Source organism: Anoplophora glabripennis, unplaced genomic scaffold (genome assembly GCF_000390285.2).
Source record: "Anoplophora glabripennis isolate ALB-LARVAE unplaced genomic scaffold, Agla_2.0 scaffold5, whole genome shotgun sequence".
NCBI lineage: Eukaryota > Metazoa > Arthropoda > Insecta > Coleoptera > Cerambycidae > Anoplophora > Anoplophora glabripennis.
The window spans coordinates 1,057,738-1,079,244 of record NW_019416525.1 but is presented as its reverse complement, the minus strand read 5'-3'; the positions used below and the strand labels follow the sequence as shown (position 1 = coordinate 1,079,244).

The 21,507-nt window shown below is 33.4% G+C and overlaps 2 protein-coding genes across 3 annotated transcripts in view; one reads left to right on the top strand and one right to left on the bottom strand.

The window, feature by feature from the left end:
• Positions 1–8,321: 8,321 nt before the first annotated feature.
• LOC108907455 (trypsin-1-like) lies at positions 8,322–15,364 on the top strand. Of its 2 annotated transcripts, none has more exons than XM_018711148.1 (7): positions 8,322–8,396; positions 10,393–10,499; positions 10,655–10,788; positions 10,935–11,050; positions 13,087–13,267; positions 13,322–13,727; positions 15,136–15,364. In XM_018711148.1, the coding sequence occupies exons 3-7, from the start codon at positions 10,694–10,696 to the stop codon at positions 15,301–15,303; spliced, it is 966 nt and encodes a 321-aa protein (XP_018566664.1). In that variant the 5' UTR covers positions 8,322–8,396; positions 10,393–10,499; positions 10,655–10,693; the 3' UTR covers positions 15,304–15,364. The 2 variants fall into 2 exon arrangements, with proteins under 2 accessions (XP_018566664.1, XP_018566663.1); XM_018711147.1 differs by lacking the exon at positions 8,322–8,396 and adding an exon at positions 10,243–10,335.
• A 1,781-nt stretch (positions 15,365–17,145) lies between these two features.
• LOC108907454 (atrial natriuretic peptide receptor 2) overlaps positions 17,146–21,507 on the bottom strand; it is a 40,604-nt gene continuing 36,242 nt past the window's right edge. The window contains exon 16 of the mRNA XM_018711144.2: positions 17,146–18,111. Coding sequence (XP_018566660.1) covers positions 17,851–18,111 — 261 coding nt within the window. The 3' untranslated portion in view covers positions 17,146–17,850. The remainder of the gene's footprint in view (positions 18,112–21,507) is intronic.

The following is a 21,507-nucleotide window of genomic DNA, read 5'->3' as shown; positions in this document are numbered from 1 at the left end:
CCCCATTTTTTCCCGCTCTATCTAGGAAAAAATGGGAATGACTTAAGTTTTGGTAAATTTTGTTTCGATCTCAAAGAAATATATATATATATATATATAAAAACAATTGAATATTGCATTTAGGATATATAAACCAAGCTTCTGTTTTCTTTAATGGACACCCTGTATATTTGTCGTATAAAATTAAATTATTACTATTAAATTTACTAAATAGATCTTTAAACATTTTTGTGAAGGCTATACCTATATATTTTTCGCCATTTTTGTTCATATAAATTATACAGACCGACAAAATGTGAGTAACCTTACCCAGAAACTTTGCATTCCCGATGGTTTCCGATCCGCTAAATCCGAATTCTAATTATTTACGTAATGTTTTCGAGATATCCTAACCTAAAAGTGCGAAACTCGTTTTGGCTCCGAAACTACTGCTCTTCAGAATCCATTTTGAATCGTTCGAAAATCTATTTTCCTTTCCGAAAAGTCGTTTGGCGTAGGTATTCGTTAATATTAAGAAATTGAATAGTATCAGGTGACATGAAAAAAGAGAGGAATCAAATAGGCTCTTTTAGTGTGACGTCACATATTTACGCAACCGGCAACAAATTGTCATAGTTGAAATTGTACAGAGAATCTGACCCTTGTGTACTATTTACAAAGATACTATAAAAATGATCAACTTCAAATTAATTTATTTTTACAAGTATTTAAGAACAAACACGTGTTTCGTAAAATAGATACTCTAATGTGCTTAAAACTTACAAGAAACGTTATAAAAGAATATTCCTAAATTGAAATAAAGTAAAAATTTAACATTAGCCGTGCTGTTCCTAATGCGCATGCTCGGGAAGAATAGCCTCATACGCAGGTGAGCTCTTGTTGATAATATGTTAAAGCTGTCATCATGCGTATTTTCTCTTGTTTTGTACTGTGTCAGTATGTTTAACGAGTGTTTTTTCATCAAGTGGTTTATTATAGACGTACTCTTAACCATAACCAATCTTTCCTTGACTGATATCCTGTTGCAAGGCTACTTCGCTTACATGAAATTATCTTTAATGAGCATGCTCAGTATCATCGATATAATTTTAATTTATTAATTACTCTAAAAGTCAATATTCTAAAAATTTAAATAAGTATATAAATTAGGGTGGCCCAAAAAAATTTTTTTTAAGAGTCCTCAGAAAATCAGCTCAAAAACAATTTTTTAGAGGTCGCTCAAGATTTTTAAAAATTTCCAAAATCGTCAAATATTGATTTTTTTTTAAATTTTTTTTTCTCGTTATTTTATCATTTTCTATCGATATTTTAATTTCTAAAGGTCACTCATAATTATTTTAACTTTCAAAGTAGTATAGGTACCTATGTTTTCGAGCGACCTCTAAAAATAAATATCAACGAACTAATAATTTTTTTTTATTGAATTTGATGAACAAAAAAATAGAAATACACTTAAATTTTAAAAAATAAAAAGTTTGATACTCAGTGCGGTAGTAAATTTTGCCTAGAGAAATTTTGTGTTTCGTGATTTATTTCTATGCTTTTGTTCATCAAATTCAATAAAAAAAATGATTAGTTCGTTATCGTATATCGATTTGAAATTTTCAGAATCGAGATTTTTTTCAACCTAGAAAATATAATCTGGTTTCTTATTTAAAACTTTGTGTCGACAAAGTTGTCTTATAATTACGATACAAGAAGTTATCAGTAATTAAGAATTTAAAATCTGTTCAAACTTAATTTTCATTTTTAGGTATAGTATTACTTATTTTATTAAAAGCGTTGTTTCTGACTGCACCTATATTTCTCATGTACCAAACTAGTGATTGTTATGAAATAAAGTGATAAATATAAATCGCTAATTAATTTTGTGTCACCCAGTTCACATAATTTAATACAAGGCTTGTTCAACAGACTCCAATCAGATTCAACTTGGAAACAAATGTAACGCATGAGCTTTTTTCATTTATTTCTAATGTAGCTCAACGGTGATGTAATGAATTTCCAAGTTCATGCAATGGCAATTGTCAAGTTTAAATAGACATTGATTTTTACTATTTCTTTAATCGTAAACATTTTTTTCAAGGGTCTTGTACAGGATATCAAATTTTGCTCATTGTATACAGTGTGTTCCACTTACAATGGATACAGAGCCATTACTTCCTTCACAAGAGCGATAAAGTAAAAAAAATACTATTATTTAAAGGTCATCTTTGGGTATTATGTGTAGTGTCGATCAAACCGCGACGTTACCAGAACAAAGAAGCAAAGAATTGAGTAATTTTATAGTGTAAAATTTCATTAACAAAATTGAAATATTGCAGTGCAGGTAAGAGTTATTTTTGTGATTGTGATTGACAGTTTGCTTTGTTTGCTTTGCCTGTTTCCATAGAGATATCATATGATGTTTATTCTCAGTGTTTTTTTTTTCTATCTTCCTTGTTATGGAAATTATGGCTTTGTATTCGTTTGAAGTTAAATACACTGTAGATGTAATTACGCCAGTCAAACATATTTGCGAGTATACTATTATAGTTCGTGCTGTATATTCGGGGTGAGATAGTCACTTTAAGGGACAGTTTGTTACTATTAACTTTTTTAACGCAAAAAGTGCGTTTTTAATCGAACGCGCCTGGTAGTCGTTCGTGTATAGATTAACTGAGTTCATGGAGTACAGGTTCCGACTCACGTTGTACTTCTTATTTCATCCAACTGGTTTGTTTTTTCCAATCCCACGTCCGATCGCGACAGCCAACACATGGCACAATTAATAACCATATTGTCGCAAAATTACGGTTTTTGCCTACTTGCTCCACTACGACCGGCGCTCAGGTGTAACAAAACCACTCGCGGTACCTACGGTCACCCCCTAGAGGAGGCTGTTTTCCCCGAAGAAGACGCGTACGTGGGCGACCTGATTCTTTGACCTTTCTCGCGGATTTGTCTGCGTTAATTTTTATCAAGCCGCAAGATTCGAGAATCAAGAGCGTACGCGTACGTGTAAAAAAAAAGTGATTAATTATTCGTTTGCTCTAGAAAAAATGGCACACATCGCGTCGGTATTTGGCCATTGCAAACATTTCGTTGGGTTGGGGGTCAAGATGAATGTGATCCGCCATAGAATCACACTAGCGGATTGTGGGTCAAAATAAACGATAACTGTAAAAACACTTAGAATTAATATTGATTCAAATGAGACTAGTTTCTTCGCTCTGATATATCGTAAAAAGCTGTTTGTTTTCTTCTAATAATATTTGCATAGTGGCGCCTTGTTTGTCAAGGCTGTTAGCTGTTGTTTTTAACGACAATCCAAGTACATGGTGCGGTGGATGTAAGAATGGTAATTGAACTTTCCTGGATTCGATAATTCCCTGTTCAATGCACTAGGTACTAATGCTTTATTACATTGATATTTAAAAACTTGTTTGCTGTTCAATACCTCAGTAAAATGCTTGGTTAATAATAAAAAAAACCTGCATTAAAAGAATAAAATGCACTGGGTTTGTTTAATTTTATAATTCATCCCAACCTATGTGAACCTGGCACCCGAAATTCAAAATTTTTTTGAAATTCATATAGATTTTTGTTTGTAGTTGTTTGTAGTGACAATATTTTCGTTTGTAGAAGCTCAAGAAAAAGTTATATGGCCTATAAAAAAACCCATCCCCCCAATTTAGCCGCACTTAAATATGATGGTTGATTCCTATAGATTATCGTTTGTAGTTGATTGTAGTAAACGAATTTTCGTTTGTAGTAGCAAGGAAAAAACGTTAGAGCTATTTTAAAAATTTGCCAAGAGTAAATTTAGAAAGCGCTTCTAATTTCAAGTTTATTTGTGTATAATAACTTCTATACGTCGAATTATATTTTTAAAATTGTTTAAAGTTGTTTGTAGTTGCACATTTTTCGTTTGTAGTTCTTCGAAAACTGACGAAATGTCACCAAACTCCAAGCTCTGACCTTAAAACCGTTTGCAGTTGTTTGTAGTAGCGTTTATTTCGTTTGTAGTTCTCCGAAAACTGTCGAAAAGTCACTAAACTCCAAGCTTTGTCTTCAAAACCGTTTGTAGTTGTTTGTAGTAGCGTTTATTTCGTTTGAAGGTCTTCGAAAACTGACGAAATGTGTCCAAACTCGAAGCTCTGGCTTTAAAGCTGTTTTTATTGGAAATCCAATTGGTAAAAACAAAGCCCCTCTATATCTTTTTAACCGTTGAAAATATCGAAAAACTAACTCTGGCGTCCCTCTAGCTTTTCGTTCGGGGAATCCAGCAAACCAAACCGCACCCATTTAGGTCGAAAAATAAAAATTTTACGGGTTGTTCGCCTATTTCAAAAGTCACGTGACTTAAAACGTGACCTAACAAAGCACCTATGTGAACATGGCACCTGACTTTTAAAAATTCAAATTTTTTTTTTGAAATTCTTATAGATTTTCGTTTGTAGTTGTTTGTAGTGACAATATATTCGTTTGTAGTAGCTCGAAGAAAAAGTTAAATGGCCTATAAAAAAACCCATCCCCCCAATTTAGCCGCACTTAAATCTGATGGTTGATTCCTATAGAAAATCGTTTGTATCGTGTTGATTGTAGTGAACGAATTTTCGTTTGTAGTAGCAAGGAAAAAAACGTTAGAGCTATTTTAAAAATTTGCCATAAGTAAATTTAGAAAGCGCTTCTAATTTCAAGTTTATTTGTGTATAATAACTTCTATACGTCAAATTATGTTTTTAAAATTGTTTAAAGTTGTTTGTAGTTGCACATCTTTCGTTTGTAGTTCAGCAAAAACTAACTAAAAGTCACTACATTCCAAACTATGGCTCAAAAACCGTTTGCAGTTGTTTGTAGTAGCGTTTATTTCGTTTGTAGTTCTCTGAAAACTGTCGAAAAGTCACTAAACTCCAAGCTCTGGCTTCAAAACCGTTTGTAGTTGTTTGTAGTAGCGTTTATTTCATTTGTAGTTACATGAAAACTGACGAAAAGTCACTAAACTCCAAGCTCTGGCTTCAAAACCGTTTGTAGTTGTTTGTAGTAGCGTTTATTTCATTTGTAGTTACATGAAAACTGACGAAAAGTCACTAAACTCCAAGCTCTGGGTTTAAAATCGTTTGTAGTTGTAGTGGCGTTTATATCGTTTGTAGTTACACGAAAACTGACGAAAGGTCACTAAACTCCAAGCTCTGGGTTGACCTCTATCTTATAAATTATAGGAGCATATTGACTCGGTGCACCTCCGACGAACGAAATAACTCCTATTACAAACGAATTTAGAGCCAGATCTTGGAGTATAGTGACTCTGCGATACTACGATACTACAAACAGTTTTAAAGCCAGAGCTTAGAGTTTAGTGACTTTTCGTCAGTTTTCGAAGAACTACAAACAAAATAAATGCTATTACAAACAACTACAAACAATTTTAAACCCAGAGCTTGGAGTTTAGTGACTTTTCGTCAGTTTTCATGTAAATACAAACGAAATAAACGCTACTACAAACAACTGCAAACGGTTTTTGAGCCATAACTTGGAGTTTAGTAACTTCTCGTCAGTTTTCATGTAACTGTAGACGAAATAAACGCTGTTACAAACAACTACAAACGGTTTTGAAGCCAGAGCTTGGAGTTTAGTGACTTTTCGACAGTTTTCGGAGAACTACAAAAGAAATAAACGCTACTACAAACAACTACAAACGATTTTAAAGCCAGAGCTTAGAGTTTAGTGATTTTTCGTAAGTTTTCGAAGAACTACAAACGAAATAAACGCTACTACAAACAACTACAAACGATTTTAAAGCCAGAGCTTAGAGTTTAGTAACTTTTCGTCAGTTTTCATATAACTACAAACGAAATAAACGCTACTACAAACAACTACAACCGATTTTGGAGCCATAGTTTGGAATGTAGTTACTTTTAGTTAGTTTTCGCTGAACTACAAACGAAATATGTGCAACTACTAACAACTTTAAACAATTTTAAAAACATAATTTGACGTATAGAAGTTATTATACACAAATAAACTTCAAATTAGAAGCGCTTTCTAAATTTACTCATGGCAAATTTTTAAAATAGCTCTAACTTTTTTTCCTTGCTACTACAAACGAAAATTCGTTCACTACAATCAACTACAAACGATTTTCTATAGGAATCAACCATCAGATTTAAGTGCGGCCAAATTGGGGGGGATGCGTTTTTTTATAGGCCATATAACTTTTTTCTTGAGCTACTACAAACGTAAATATTGTTATAACAAAACAACTACAAACGAAAATCTATAAGAATTTAAAAAAAAATTTTGAATTTTGATAAGTCGGGTGCCAGGTTCACATAAGTTTCATCCCAACAATGTAAAGGATAATTTACAGCAGGTGTGAAAAATTCAGAGGAAGATAGAGAGCGTCAGATATGTTGCGAGTTTGCCTTATACACTAATGCAAAAAATTATAGGGTCAAATGAATTTCCGAAATTTTTCCGTGATTTTTGACAGATTGTATTTAGGTGAAAAATGGTCGTATCAGGAATTAAAAAAAAAACATTTTGAAGCTCTAAGATTCTAGTTTTTAGATCTTGGTCGAAATTTTTTATCATGCAATTCTAAGAAATACCGCCACAAAAAAATTTTGCAAAAAATTTTTTTCAGCTAAGCCGGTGCATGGACCAGATAGCTTGTTTATTCAGCTTCAATTTCCTTTTTCTTTAATTTCGATAAGACCATTTTTCACCGAATTATCGGAAAAGGATCCTTTTGTCTTCAATTATTGATATATAGGAATAAATTTCCTATAACATACTGCCGCAATTTCTCTGAATTTTTTTTATTTTTCATCTTTTACACGAATTTTAAAAACAGTAAAAAAAGTATAATTTATGACATGACTTTTACAGTTTGATATACCCAGAAGAACCCTGTGTAGTTTCATCTCGATCTAGCGAACCGTTTCTATGTGTCAAACAGTCAAACTTTTGAAAAAATTAAAAGGTCACGTTTTTTGAGCTTAAACACTTCATAATAATGATTAAAATGGAATCATTGTCATTATCATTGTCATTGTCATTATCATTGTCGTTATCATTTTCATCATCATTTTCATTATCATTTTCATTATCATTATCATTATCATTATCATTATTATTATTATGTATACCTGACTCTAATTATTAAACGATTTAGGAGTTACAGGGTTTAAAATTAAAAAAATTAAATACACCTTGTGATAACAGTTTACGATTATAAAATTATATATTTCCAAATTGTTTGTTTTATTTATTTTTATGTCTAATACCATTTTTAATAAACTGCATAAAAAATGTCTTTCATGGTCTATCTTCTTCCGATTTTTTTTACACTTACAATGATTCACCCTGCACATATTCTACATTTCAGAAATCAACGTTTGAGGACGCCCGCTCCGAGTTGCTATAATTTCACTCTTTTATGCGATCACTTAGCCTCTTATTTTCGTTTTAATGAAGTCGTTATAATATGTTTGCAGATACGAAAGCTGTTACGGTATCAGTTAAAACATAACAACATCCCAATTAGGCGTTATTCTCTTTTAAGTGGTTTGGAGTTTTCTCTCTGTAAATAGCATCGAATTTTAGCTTTTCGCGATGCCCGTGATTTCGTACAGGGGTGGATTATCGTTATTTTTAGAAACGGGAATATTATAAGCAAGGAGATAAGTTAAATCATATATCTCGTAGACTGCCTCAGTCTCAGCATTTACCACGTATGATTGCAAAACAAATAGCCAGTTCGAGAACTATCGTGGCACAGTTCGCAGACCAACCTGATACCACTGCATCATTCCTTTACTTCATTTACATGCGCCCACTCATTACTATCACTCAGTTCAGTTGGCACTCGTAAAAATACTTCTTGTATACATTATAATCCGTATGAATGTTTTAACAGCGGATAACAACTCTTATTAAGCACAATTTCTCATACGGGGGCTCCGGTATGTCAAACATTGTGTTTACCAAACGAAGAAAACCATTACTGCGTAAAGATCCTGTTCAAATCGACGTAGAAAGTCAATTTAAAGTACTGAAAATATTTCCAATATTTTGTGTGTTGATTTTTGAGGGTTATTTTAAAAAAGTAACCAACCAAGAAAATGTGAGGTAAGAAATGTAAGTCAGTAAGCAAAATATGAAAACACGTTTCAACAATAAAAATAAAAGGCGCATCTTGCACGCCTCGTATGAAGAAAGGGACTGGTCTATTTGATTTGAACTATCCACGATACGGCGTGAAGGTTTTCTTACAGCGAACTCCACTTGGCGCCAAGTGGTTATTAAATCGAGGCAAAGGATCACAAATGCGTGTGAAGTGTTACAAAATACTATGGCTTTTATGTAAAACGAGCGGTCTAACATTTCCCAATGTTTACATATATGGAAAGGTAAAAAATACTTTAGTTTCACATTTTTAACGCGGCAAATTTACTATCGTGTATATTTAATTGGCCCGATCTGCATAAATATAGGAGCGTATTCAAAACTCGTATTTAAATTCACGTAAATGGCTTTAGACATTTTTCTTTGTTCATCATTTATCGCCTTAATATATTTTGCCGGGAACAAAGGGTTAAAGAAAGAACATTAAAAATTTAATAGTGAGGTCAGCATTAACAAGAATGTAATATTCTTTTTTCGAATTTTTGGGGTTGTGGAATGTAGCGGATTCGTTGCTTTTAAAAATGTAACGTGTTCCATATTTTAAATACTTTACCCGTCACTGTGCTTTATATATCAAAGGGATTTTGTATATTCGTTTAAATTCCCCTAACGTAGCGGATGCGTATATATTTTATTGAAATAATTTGCATGTCATAAACCATATATTCCCCCAAAAGTGATAACCGGGCCCGGTATAACGCGAACATCGTTTGATATTTTGGTCATTTTTCAATTTCTGATACAGAAAATCCTCCAGCATAGAACGTGTTATACGAATTCGATATTGGCTGTACGACGCGTTGACAATCAAATGGGATGAATTGTTTACGGTATTTTCAGCTTTCATATTCCATTGAAAATATTGCCTCATGGCAAAATGCCTCCATGCCGATTATTATACACAGGGTGTCTCGATTTGTACAAGCCGTTTAACAAAAAAGTAGAATATAAACGAAATTAAAATAATTTTTATAAAATTGACTACAAAAAAAGAATGTTATTTAATTTTGACGTAGCTTAGATAGTTCGAATTCTGTCTATTTTGTCTCCAACTATTCGCGTGATAGCATGCAGCGAACTTTGATTTGTGTGTGTGTGAGCGATAGTCTGATTTTTATACTTAGCTCGTTGGTTGTTAGTCGCTGATCCTCTTGGTTGTTTCTAATTGAAAGTCCGAGAAAGTGGTATATTTTATTTAATTTGTTAAACTGGAGGAAGTCATTAATAAAACTATGTTTTTTATTAATATTAGTGTGACCTCGTTTTCCCGTGCATGAAATAACGACCTTTGTCATGGTACAATTTTTAAACGCAACACGTTTTTTCCGTTGAACTAAAACCATTCTGACTGGGACTTTTACGAAAAAAATTATTTTTGGGCTCTGTAACCATAATGGAAATTGTTATTTCTGTTTTTCAAGTCTCGTTTGGGTTGATCTGCTTTAAGGGTGGTGTTGGCGTACCGATCCTATGAATAAGAAAACAAAAGCATTTGATTTAGACCACATCTCTCTACAAACACTTGGGATTTAGGAGACTGCGATACGACCGCACTGAACGATGTTGGGTCATGTGAAAACGCCGGGAAGCCGTTAGTGGTAATGTCCCGGGTTATAATTTGGCTTTAAAGCCCTTACACTTAATTTTTAAAGCACGGTAGATCATGACCATAACTTTACTAGTAGAAAAGTGGACGATCAGAAAGAAAAAGTTTTGAAACGACAATGTCAAAAATATTTGCAAAAACAACAAGAATAAAATATATTTTATATATAACTAATATATTTAGATACGAATTTTAATGTTGATAATTATTAATTACAGCTGTTTGCTAGATATTGACGGTGTAACTCAATGTTAGTCGGGGAATCTAGTCCGTAGAGTAATTTTAGAAAACTCTTCTGAATTTATTTGACTACCTTTAAAATAAAATAAAATTCGTAATGTGTTATAGAAATAAATAAAAAAAGATATTAGAGCGAATGACATCCTCCTACATGGTGATAAAAAAAAAAACAGGAAGAAGATTTATCACTATCAGTAACTTAATTATTTTTATTTCGGCATGGTTAGTGCTTGGATTTATAATGGGCTTTTCTTGGATAATAGTTTTGTTTTTCTTAGAAATCTTTCAAAGTAGCCTTTGTCACGTTGTAAAAAATGGTATTGAAAAAATAAATATTAGGTAATATAGCACTAATATATTTGCCCTTTGTTTAGATTCCAACAGAATTCTGATTAATAAACCAAGGCTAGAGAATGATAGAGACGACTTTTTTAACAAGGACCATGTGAGAAGAAAACGCTATATAGGATTGAGATTTAAGGTAAAAAAAAATAGTTCTAAGACTTATTTGGCCTCTCTCACAATACAACTGCTAACATTTATTAAAAATACCACATTTATGGGGCATAACTGCTATTATTATTTATTTATGTGCTTATTCTAAGGTTAATAAAAGTATCATAATTTTTTTTATAGCTTAATAGAAGGTATCAGGAGTGTGTTGGTCCAGGAGATATGAAAGGTCACTGCAAACATTTGCCATTTTGTCAAATGGACGTTATGGGCAATTCAGAAAATAAGCTGGAATTCCTCTGTATTATAGAAAAAGCGTAAGAACTTACAGAAATACTAAATATTAATATACCAGACTTAGTATAGTATATAATTGATAATATTAAAATTACTGTGTATAACGGTTTTACTTAAAATTTTAGTTATATCGAACATAAAGTACAGTATATTAATGTTTTTTTAGATTTGTTGGAGTGTGCTGCCCCGATGACTTAGTTAGTTCTGGTGCAGCAGGATCACATATTGTGATGGATTTACCAGCCGGAGGTTATGATTACGACGATAATGCTACTAATACAGGTACCTATGCTATATTTTCATCATTACATTGAAAACTGACGCATATTTGGTACTCTCAGGGTATACAATACATATTTTATTAGACGAAAATTTAATACCTTCTAAATCCATTTAATTTAACTTAGTTGTGCAAACTTTGTGAAAGATGTAAGTAGATTCTGATCCGCTGAAAACACTGATACTCGTAAAGTGTGTTTCTTGTTTCTCTCTAAGCATTTTATTCGTTCAGTAGGAAGTCGTTAGAAAAATTTTTCATGAAATATTTTTAATTAGTTGATATTCCTGCTTTTCATGGCATGTAACATAATATTTAAATCAAATAAATTTTTTGCATAAGTTTCCTTTTAAATTTTTTAAATAAGCCATTTCGATGGAAAATTCAATAATTTTTCCTATGAACTATAGTGAAATTTTGCTTCGTTTTCGAGCTACAATAAAAAAACTGAAAGGAGTGCATTTTCACCTCTATCTCCAATTTCCACCCTCTAATTTAATAGCACTCCGCGGTTTTTTCATCTAAAATGACCTTTTGAACGATTTATGCAATAAAATTGCTTGCATGTCATAGTTCCTTTTAACCCTGTTTTTTTTTGGTATAATCAATAGCCTAATGTCGGGGCTCCAGACACTAACACCCTATTTGACACGGATATAAAATTTTCATTTTATAAGTTTTTACTGTAGTAACTTGTTTTAAAGTTTAAATTCAGCGCGAATTTGCGTAGTTTGTGGAAGAAGAAGAAGAATATGTGAGTTTGGGATCATGTGTTTCCGTGTTCTTAAGCTGGTTAAATACCCTCTGGGTGAAGGCCAAAAAAAAGAAGAAGAAGAATGTTTCCGTGTTCTTAGTTTTCAGTTTGAGAGGTTATGTTGGATGTTCATGAAACGACCTTCCAACTAGATCTCATACATACATTAATTATAATAAAGTAGTGTTTTTGCGATTCTAGGCCCATTCCAAGAATTTTTTGAAGAACCCAAGTAGAGGTAATAGGCTTTTTTCGCGTGTGAAGTCGTACGTGTAGTATGAGTGAATATAGTTACCTATACGAGAATTATATATACTTAATAATAAATAATGTTTTAAATGTACGTCACTAGTCGTTATATATTTTATTTTAATATTATGTCTGTGTAGAATTTTTCATCTCATATTCTTGTTTTTTATTTTTGACAATGCTAATCCATAACTAGTTTGTAGCAACAAAACAAATAAAGAATTATTGTTATTATTATTATTATTATTATTATTATTATTAATGAGATTTAAACTATCACATGACAATTAAGATCAAAAGAGATAGAAATAGTAATTACAAACCAATATTCACCAATATTCAGTCGCGAAAAAAAGCCTTATAATAATGGTGGAGTTCACCATGCGCTCTAAGATTTGATATTTCAGCTCGGCCAACTGTATAATCTGTGGTAACAATAGCAATCATACATGCCGTATATATTTGTATATCATATTGTAATAACACACTTCTTCAAGATATTGGAAATCAATTGAGGGAATATGAGTACTTAACCTCAGATATACTTCATGGTGCATTCCCAAGAATAAAAATTATAACTTATGAAACTGGGTGAGGGCCAAGAAAAGAAGAAGAAGAAGAAGTCTGTGTCTGAAACATTTGAGGTTATGTTTGTTAGTCGATATACATAGAGTATTATGGTAATTGTCTGGCTAAATACCCCCGTGGGTGAAGCCAACAAAAAGAAGAAGAAGAACAATGACAATAATTATTAATTACAACACAATAATGTTTATCATATGAATTTTTTTTTACATTTAGTAAATGAAAATGTTTAAGGTACTTCCTGCTAATATAAATACCTAAGTTTGGAAAATATAATTAGAAGTTTAAGGATTTTTTTTTTTACTAGCTTGAATTATCTTAATACCTTTAAATGAAACGTGTAAAAAATACTTTAAATATTGTTAATGAGGTACCTACGTAAAATCTTATTTAGATGCGAGAAAAATTAGTTTACATCTGTGCATAGAACGGCTAAGTATTTTGTTTTTTCAGGATGTGGTATTCCAGACAAGGGAAGATCCGTCAAAGACACAAAATCGGGAATTCAGGAATGGCCTTGGATAGCTGCCCTTTATCGTCAGAAGCAATTAGAACAGGGTTTAGAGCAACAGTTTTGTGGAGGATCTCTTATAACGGACACTCACGTTTTAACAGCCTCGCATTGCGTTCAAGGGTATTACCGTGATTCATTCATGAGGGTTCTTCACTAACTTATTATGTATTTCAGTCTTACAGCTGCAGAAATACGGGTCAGGCTAGGTGAATACAACTTCGCAACGTCCAACGAGACAAGATCACGTGATTACGGAGTTGAGAAAATTATAGAACACGAAGGATATGTACTATCGACGTACGAAAACGACATTGCCATTGTAAAGATGGATAAGCCGACCACCTTCAACACATACATTTGGCCTATTTGTTTACCGCCTGTTGGTCAAACTTTCGAAAATGAAGTAGCGGTGGTGGCCGGGTGGGGGCAACAGTACTACGCAGGTCCGACCAGTGAGGTTTTGCTTCAAGTGGAGGTTCCTGTTTGGCCACACCAAAACTGCGTTGATGCCTTTGTACAGAAGATCACGGATGACAATATCTGTGCGGCTGGATATGAAGGAGGGAAAGATTCGTGTCTGGTAAGTATCTAAACTATATCATATATTAAGGACTGTGGGTCACTCTCGCTCCCACGCTCGGCCTCGAAAAGAGGCATTCGGTATTACAAAAGGTTTTCCCCGCGAGCCGCGAGCATTATATAGTGAAGGTGATTTATTAGCATCTTCTAAGAGAAATTTCTTTTTTAAAAAGAGTCCTCGCCGAAAATTGAACGGGGACGAACGTCAGTGAAGATGTCAAAAAAATTTTGTCTTGATATGTTTTCCAGCCGATACGGTCGCGGTGTATTCATATTTTGCCGCTAGGCACTGGCCCTGCAACATGTGGTGGACGCTAGTGGCGGGAACTAGCGACCACCATCCGAAAGCAGCCTAATAGCAGATATTTTGAAAATTTGATCACTTCCTGTAATTTCTTGTGGTGTTTCCAAGAAAAAAGATATCGAGAAGAATTAGTCAGCCTCTCTGCGGGTATGGTAGGATGGAACAACGTTCACTTGGGTCAGTGTGAGAGATTGACCAGTCGGCGTTTGACCACCGCCCTAATTAATGAGGTTTTCCAAGTTTTCTCTCATTCCTACGCTTAACGGTGGTTAGGGCTTTCCAACGTAAGGCGTTCCCGGACGTTCGCACATGCAACCTACTGAATAATATGCCGTCCCCTCTCCCGTACAAGTCTTCAACTTCTGGGCTAGTCTTTGCGAATAGAATGAGGGGTAGAGATATTATTTATTATTATTATTTCATTACATGTAAAATATTTCTAGGACTCGTTTCTCAAAAAAAGTTTGTTTCATTCAATTCGTGCGAATTGGGCCGCGCAAACGTGCACGAAGGTGCCAGACACACAATGTGTGGAGAAAATAGCGGTACAGTTTCACCGTCATGTTTCGGTTAGATAAGTTGCCTTTCTCGGTTCGCGGGATTTGGTCCGTACGCCCCATTCGCATGAATGGAACGAAGTCTGTGGGGCCCTTTCGGTTTAATGGAGTGCTTGGTAACGTTAATGAAAGTTAAAGTAATAATTTGGATGACTTTTCGAATAAAATGAAAGATTTTTTCTTGGAAACAACATAAGGAGCTTGAAACAGTGATAAAACTTTCAAAATATTCTACAGCGTCCAATTTCTGCGGTTTTTAGTGAAAGTAACTTCCACTATTTCCACCGGTATCATATTTTTCTGTGGACGTGAATCCTTAAATTAGATAAATAATTAGGTTACGTTTCGTCATTCTGTAGCAAACATCTTCAGAAATATTTTGGAAAGGGTAATTTTTTAATTTCAACATTGTATCTCAAAAACTATTCATTAGCAGATCCATATTTATATAACCGTTTTGGTTTAAAATCACCTTTAACTAACACCCTGTATAATAGCGAAAATTTAAGGTATTTTATTTTCTAACTAAACGGTCGTTCTGATTTTAGGGTGATTCCGGAGGCCCTCTGATGTATCAGTTGAGCAATACACGTTGGGCATCAATTGGAGTGGTATCCTGGGGCATAGGTTGCGGAAATAAGGGCAGTCCTGGCATCTACACGATGGTCAATAGGTACATTCCATGGATTATAAGGAACACTATAGCTAAGCAATGATTTCAATATTTTGTCATAATTTTTGTATATACGCTCTTTGAATAATAAATAATGGAAAGCAGTGCGTTTTTTATTCCTGTAAATAGTGCGTGTCTACAAATGTCTTAATATGGCCCCAATAGATGGCAGCACTTCATGAGCACTGGTTGAACGGAAAACTGTGAGACTGTGACAAGAATTTTAATATTCAGAAAATCTTTCGCCAGAGATCTTAAATAATCGTAACGCCCACAACAAAAATGTTTTACATTTTTGAATTCTAATATTAAGGGCTTATCATTTTTGGATAATTTTTTAATTAATCAAAAGATGGCAGCACTTACATGTCACATATACAGGTTGAACGGAAAATCATGACACCCCCGATAAGAATTTTAATATTCAGTAACTCATTTGCCAAAAGGGGGGGGCTTTCATATTTTTCTCCAAACAAAAACACTATTATTAACAAACATACTCATTAAATTTTGCTAGAACCTATCTAATTGTTCGTGGGAGAAATCATCGCTCTGCTCTAAACCCTCACCCGCCCACCTGCCCCTTCCCAAAACTAACTTTGGGTTCATTGTTTCACGTTCAACTTATGTCGGCGATATATATGTGTCTCCATCTTTTAGGCCATTTGGAACTAACTTTTTTTTGTATAAAATTGCGCCTTGCCGAGTAATTTTTTTTCAATTTTTTAACTCGTCAGTAGCCGTGGTCAGTTCAACTTATGACGACGAGACATATTCGGCGCGATTCGGAACTAACTTTTTAAGTACAAAATTGTTATTTGCCGATTAATTTTTTTTGATCGTTGCGTCGATTTGCCAGTTATTCTCATTAAGATTTAAAATTTTTTAAGAAACAACAGATGGCGCCACTTGCATCGTTGCTCCATAGGACAGTCGAAATATATTTTGCTTCTCAGTTTTAATGTAATTCATATGTGAGGTACTAAATAAAAAAACCGTTATATGATAGGATTTTATTCTTTCATACGATATTTTTAATACAATAGTATAAATAAATAAATATTAAATTATTAAGTACATAGTCTTTGGAAGTAATTTACTTAGTTACGTATACAGGGTGAGATAAAGGTATACAATAAAATAGGTACTGCAAGTACTTAAGAAATGCAATCTCTTAGGTATTCAAATTGGACAATTTCTATGCATAGTAATACATTTCAGGTAGCATATAGGTTCTATTTTCTATAGAAAGATTCGGACAAATTTTCAAAATCACCTCGTATACTTTAATTCTCCAGATATTTTAAAATTAATATTAGTAATAAACGCATTAAATAACGATAGCAAATCTTCGTATCACAAAATAACTCACTGAAAAATAGAAAATATGCAAAGAAAACAAAAAATTTGGCCATCTTATGGTATTTAGTTACCTATCACTGTACAAATATTTAACAGCCATATACTCTCATTCAGTAACATATAATAAACATTGTCCCTTAATAGTAACACAATAAAACAATGTTTGAACAAATTTCGAGGGTATTCTTAAGGTGTCGTTAATTTTCGACACCCCCCCGTATGTCACATATAAGTAACAGTACAGCTACCTACATTTATATTTTAAACATATTTTTTTAAACAGATACAAGTGTGAAATATATTTTTTTTATTTACATTTTCGTCCCTGTATAAGAACTATAGATGCATAAAATAGTAAACCGATTGCCCTAAAAACTAATCCGTGCTGCACTAAATTACAGCATCTTTTAATACTGTTCAAATGAATAAGTGTGGTCCGCGAGAATGGTCAGGTAGATAAGGTCAGTCGCACATTTATAGACGGCAAAAATATATTGTGAAGGGCTCACTTCAAATATATTCATTGTTCACACAGTTTCCCGTCTCATTCGTTAAGAAAAGCTTGGTAGTGTTACGAAACAGCAACGAACCACGCAATTCTAAGCAGGTACCAACCGTTTACAAGCAGTCCTTTTCATTGTGTAAAAGAGACTATATAATGTATGACTTCGCTACTTTATCAAGGAAGTATTTAGGTATATGTGAGGCAGCATCTAGGGTTGTACAAATATATTTCAACTAGTCGTAAGTAACATTCATGTGCACAATTTAATCTCTCGGTAATATCATCTAACACCAATGTTTGCGATATTCAGACTTGAATAATCTGTGCACTGTGATACACCTAAACAGCTATTATCCATTTTACAACATAACATTTCTTTTATCACATCAAAGAGACATTACGATAATTCAGCTTATATCATAACACTGCCGATATCCTCAAAACATCAATGACATTTAAGAAAAGCAATTTTTCTGCCTTGATAACAATCATACATCGATAAAGTTCAAAAGTAGATAATACTGAGCAACGTTCTACATTTATTTAACATCCTTAGACGTCGACATATATAAACACCGGAAAACATTCACGTACCATCGGTTACATATAGGCAACACAGAGAATGTATATAACTAAGCGGGTGGTTCAGAAAGGGGCACATAGTCTGGACAAAGAACATTCCCAGAACAAGAACAGCTACCAGGAATTTAGTTCTGGGCTAGTTCAAGCATGGGAGTCTGAATGATAATCCAGAGGCGAAGTTATGGCTAATAATGGTACTTCAGCCTCATCGTTTTGATGGGCTGGAGTTCCCATAGCGTTTAACAGTTTCCCGTTATTAGCCATCTCTTTGCGGACGTTCATGGGAATTGGAGTGGTGGGAAGTTTGTTCATTTTATGTTCCAGAGACGGCCCTGGCTTTGTTACGACCTTGTTGTTTGTACGCTCTCCGTTCAGCCAGTAAGTTACCATTTTTCCTTTGCCCTAAAACAAAACATCTCATTTATAACTGTACTTATACTTAAAGATAAATATAACGCGTGTGTAAAGAAATTATGATAATTAATAATTATGATACAACATGGATGTAACATTGTGTTATATGTTTGTCGCGTTCATTTTGAGCAGGTAATTATGTCCAATTAGGCACGCTTAAATTGCCTTTGTAGAACGTAACGTTCTGCAGTGAAAATTAGAGGCGCAGGTATTTGCAATAATACTCAACAATCGTTGATGGTAATTATCCAGCATTAGGTTTTGCCACTCTCAAACCCACTCCAAGATTTATTGCGTTCCTCATTCATTAATATTCTCCCGGTAAATACGTATTACACGTTTGAAGCTAATCTATCCCAGATTAAAAGCTGGTTAGTCAAATGTGCAGTCCTGAAAATTACGTCCAATTTGCAATGCTATTGAATTTTATTCACGCAAAATGCTTCCCCATTTTTTAAAATAATTAAAGGTTAAAAAATAAATGTATTTTGCAAAAAAAAAAGTTAAATGCAATTGTATTTGTCGGTGAAAAATTTAATGTTTTGGTAGAAACATTTTTCTTAAAATGTTTTTGGGCTGGAGTTTGCTGACGGTGGGTACCTGAGCGCCGAGTTAAAAATATTCATTGGATTACAACGAAGCGTGAGGTGATAGAGGGGCATTAAATCGAAACCCTGCAATATGCGACCCATAAATCCAACGTTAAATACATATACGTATAACCCGGGATAGAAATAAGGCAGGGGAATTTCTAACCCGGCTTTTCGTACATATTTATGTGGGCGAGCTAAGTCGTCGAGAAGTGTGAAAAGCACATGCCCTAATAACTCCTTCGCGAGAAATATGGAACGAAAATTGTGGTCTGAAATTTATTTAATTGTGAACCGTATATGAATCCCCCTCGCGAAGGCTTTACATCGAGATAAGTGCGTCCTCGACGTTGACGTGGTCGTCGACGGCAAAATTTAAATTCGCCTTCAACGATTTTATTTTTCCTGCTTTCCCCAATAAAATAACGGTTAAAAGGTATTTTTAATCTTTTATGAAAACTGTACACGCTTATGTCTTAAGTGACGAAGCTTTACAACAGGTATCAATAAAATATGTGCTTACATATTTTTTGTCTCCGAAAAATATTCTGCATTAAATCAATTCTTCTAAAATCTGTTTATAGCTGAAGTTTTAGCAGGGGATGTTACTTCGGATCTCGGATCTGAACTTGACGTGTTTCGTTTTGATATTTTAAGCAATATTTTCAGTTCAAAAAATTGAAATTAAACTCGCATTAAAAACTAATTAGATGTCTCCATTTTATCCGACCTCACGGAAAAAATTAATTTCCTCGTTTTCCTCGGAATAAATGGTACATGTTAAATCCCATTTTTTTTTTTAAATAAGTGAACGCACAAAAGAATCACTTTTCATTGTGAAATTGTTTTGAATGCTTACAAAAAGTATCTATTAAAAATGTTTAATCTAATCATCCACCTGTATGATTCCTAATTCAGTGGCCGCATGTGGGGGCTGGTCTCTGTATTCGTTTTTTTTTTTTGTTAATCGAATAATCCTATCCGGCAATTTTTGTCCTCTTTTCGGGCAAAATCTAATCTATTCCGCGATTAAAGCTTCACCTTTAACAACAAAGGAATCAAACGGAATTCCTTGGATCATTCGCCGTTCCCATTAAAATTTCATTTGCAAATATAATAGGCCGAAGTGGAGGCAATATCTCTGAAATAAGTGAACTCCGCTCGAGGATAACTAGATGGGGGCCTAATGAACAGTTGGATTTGTGTTATAAATGATAACCTTAGAATTCGTTCTGTTTTTTGGCATAAATTATGAGTAATTGAGTTAGACTAAGTGTGAAAGCTGCTTTAGGTATTTATATTTTCAGCCAAAAATAAAAACAATTATTAGGGAAGATTCATTACAAAAAAATTATTAATTATTCTGAGAAAACCTTTTCAGCTCGAACCAACTTAGATTCAGGAACTGTTTTTCTATAACTGACTTCGAGCAAAAACGATTTTTATGTTCTTAACTTTTAGATCTTACTAAAGCGTTGGATTGTGTTTTCATAAAACGCACTTATAAAGAAACAACTGAAAGCTCTGATTTAATTTGTCTAGCAGGAATGCTACAGGGATCTGTTCTTGGACCTATTCTTAATTCATGTCAACGATTTTAACTCAAGTATTTTATTAAAATACTTCTGTCATCTCTTTGACTTGTGTGAATGCTTTTGTATATTAACACCGATAAAATTAAAAAAACGTAGCGATTTTATATTTTTAATTAATTATTGCACGTTAAATATTTTGGGATATACGAGTTCAAGCAAAAGCCGGTACCTGTTCCATTCCTCTTTGAAACGGGCCTGTTTTTTGACACAAAGGATGAATAATTAACCGGTTGCCCTAAGTGAAATTTATTCCCTTTGATATAATTTTGTGTAAAACATATCGAGAGAAATTTAATAATACGCCCTAATAAGAAAACAGTAGGTATACAAGATTTAATTTGTATCTTACAGAAATCGGTTGTGGTTTGTTTGTTACAAAACAACATAATCGAAAAGGCCTTTGAGAGAGCAAAATTTAATTTGTTTTAATTAAAAAAATTTACTTTGTACTTTACGCCTGAGGTAAGGTGTTGATGCGTTTTGAATTCGACGGTAACCTCTGAATCAAATGTGGATAACCACTCTGTAAATATGAGCGCGATATGGTCCCAAATTAATTTTTCGGAGGAATTTACTAATTGATCAATAACGAAATTGTTTACCGGCTACCCCAAATTTATTTTAATTGTATTTATACATACAACCAATTTGATTTTACTTCTAATTCTTCTAATAAACCTGCGAGATATTGTTTCTTTTTTTCAAAATAAGAAAATGTGAACGGTGATAAATGAGAAAAAGCGAGTTAAAAAATAATAAGTCATTTTGAAAGGGCAAAACAGCTGCAAACATATTTTGTATTTGATTTGTTTTGAATGTGCATTCCGTCTGATTAAAAATTTTTGCACAATACAATTTTACTATTGTGTCACAGGTTTTGTACGTTCAACATATTGATACATAGCAAATTTCAGTACCCACTTTCAAAAGGTAAATATGTACCAACTGCACATCGGTTTTTAATAATCAAATTATTCCGTTGCTGAACACAGCATATACAGAATATTAAAAATTGTAAATATGTTGAATACATCTGTCAAGTAACGTCCGAATATTTGTATTTTGTATGGTAAAAAAAAAACAACAGAAACAGATAGATCAGCGAGAAAGTTTGTATCAGCTCTCCCAAACTTATTAATGAATTCAAAGAACTTTCACTCTCACCGCAACCTAATATTAACTAGATGGGAAACGTGATT

Bases quoted from the DNA above. Each gene is read 5' to 3' on its own strand.
- LOC108907455 (XM_018711147.1), top strand. From the start codon at position 10,260: ATGGGCTTTTCTTGGATAATAGTTTTGTTTTTCTTAGAAATCTTTCAA. The intron at 10,500-10,654 runs GTAAAAAAAAAT...TTTTTTTTATAG, and splicing joins ATATAGGATTGAGATTTAAG to CTTAATAGAAGGTATCAGGA. The intron at 11,051-13,086 runs GTACCTATGCTA...TTGTTTTTTCAG, and splicing joins CGATAATGCTACTAATACAG to GATGTGGTATTCCAGACAAG.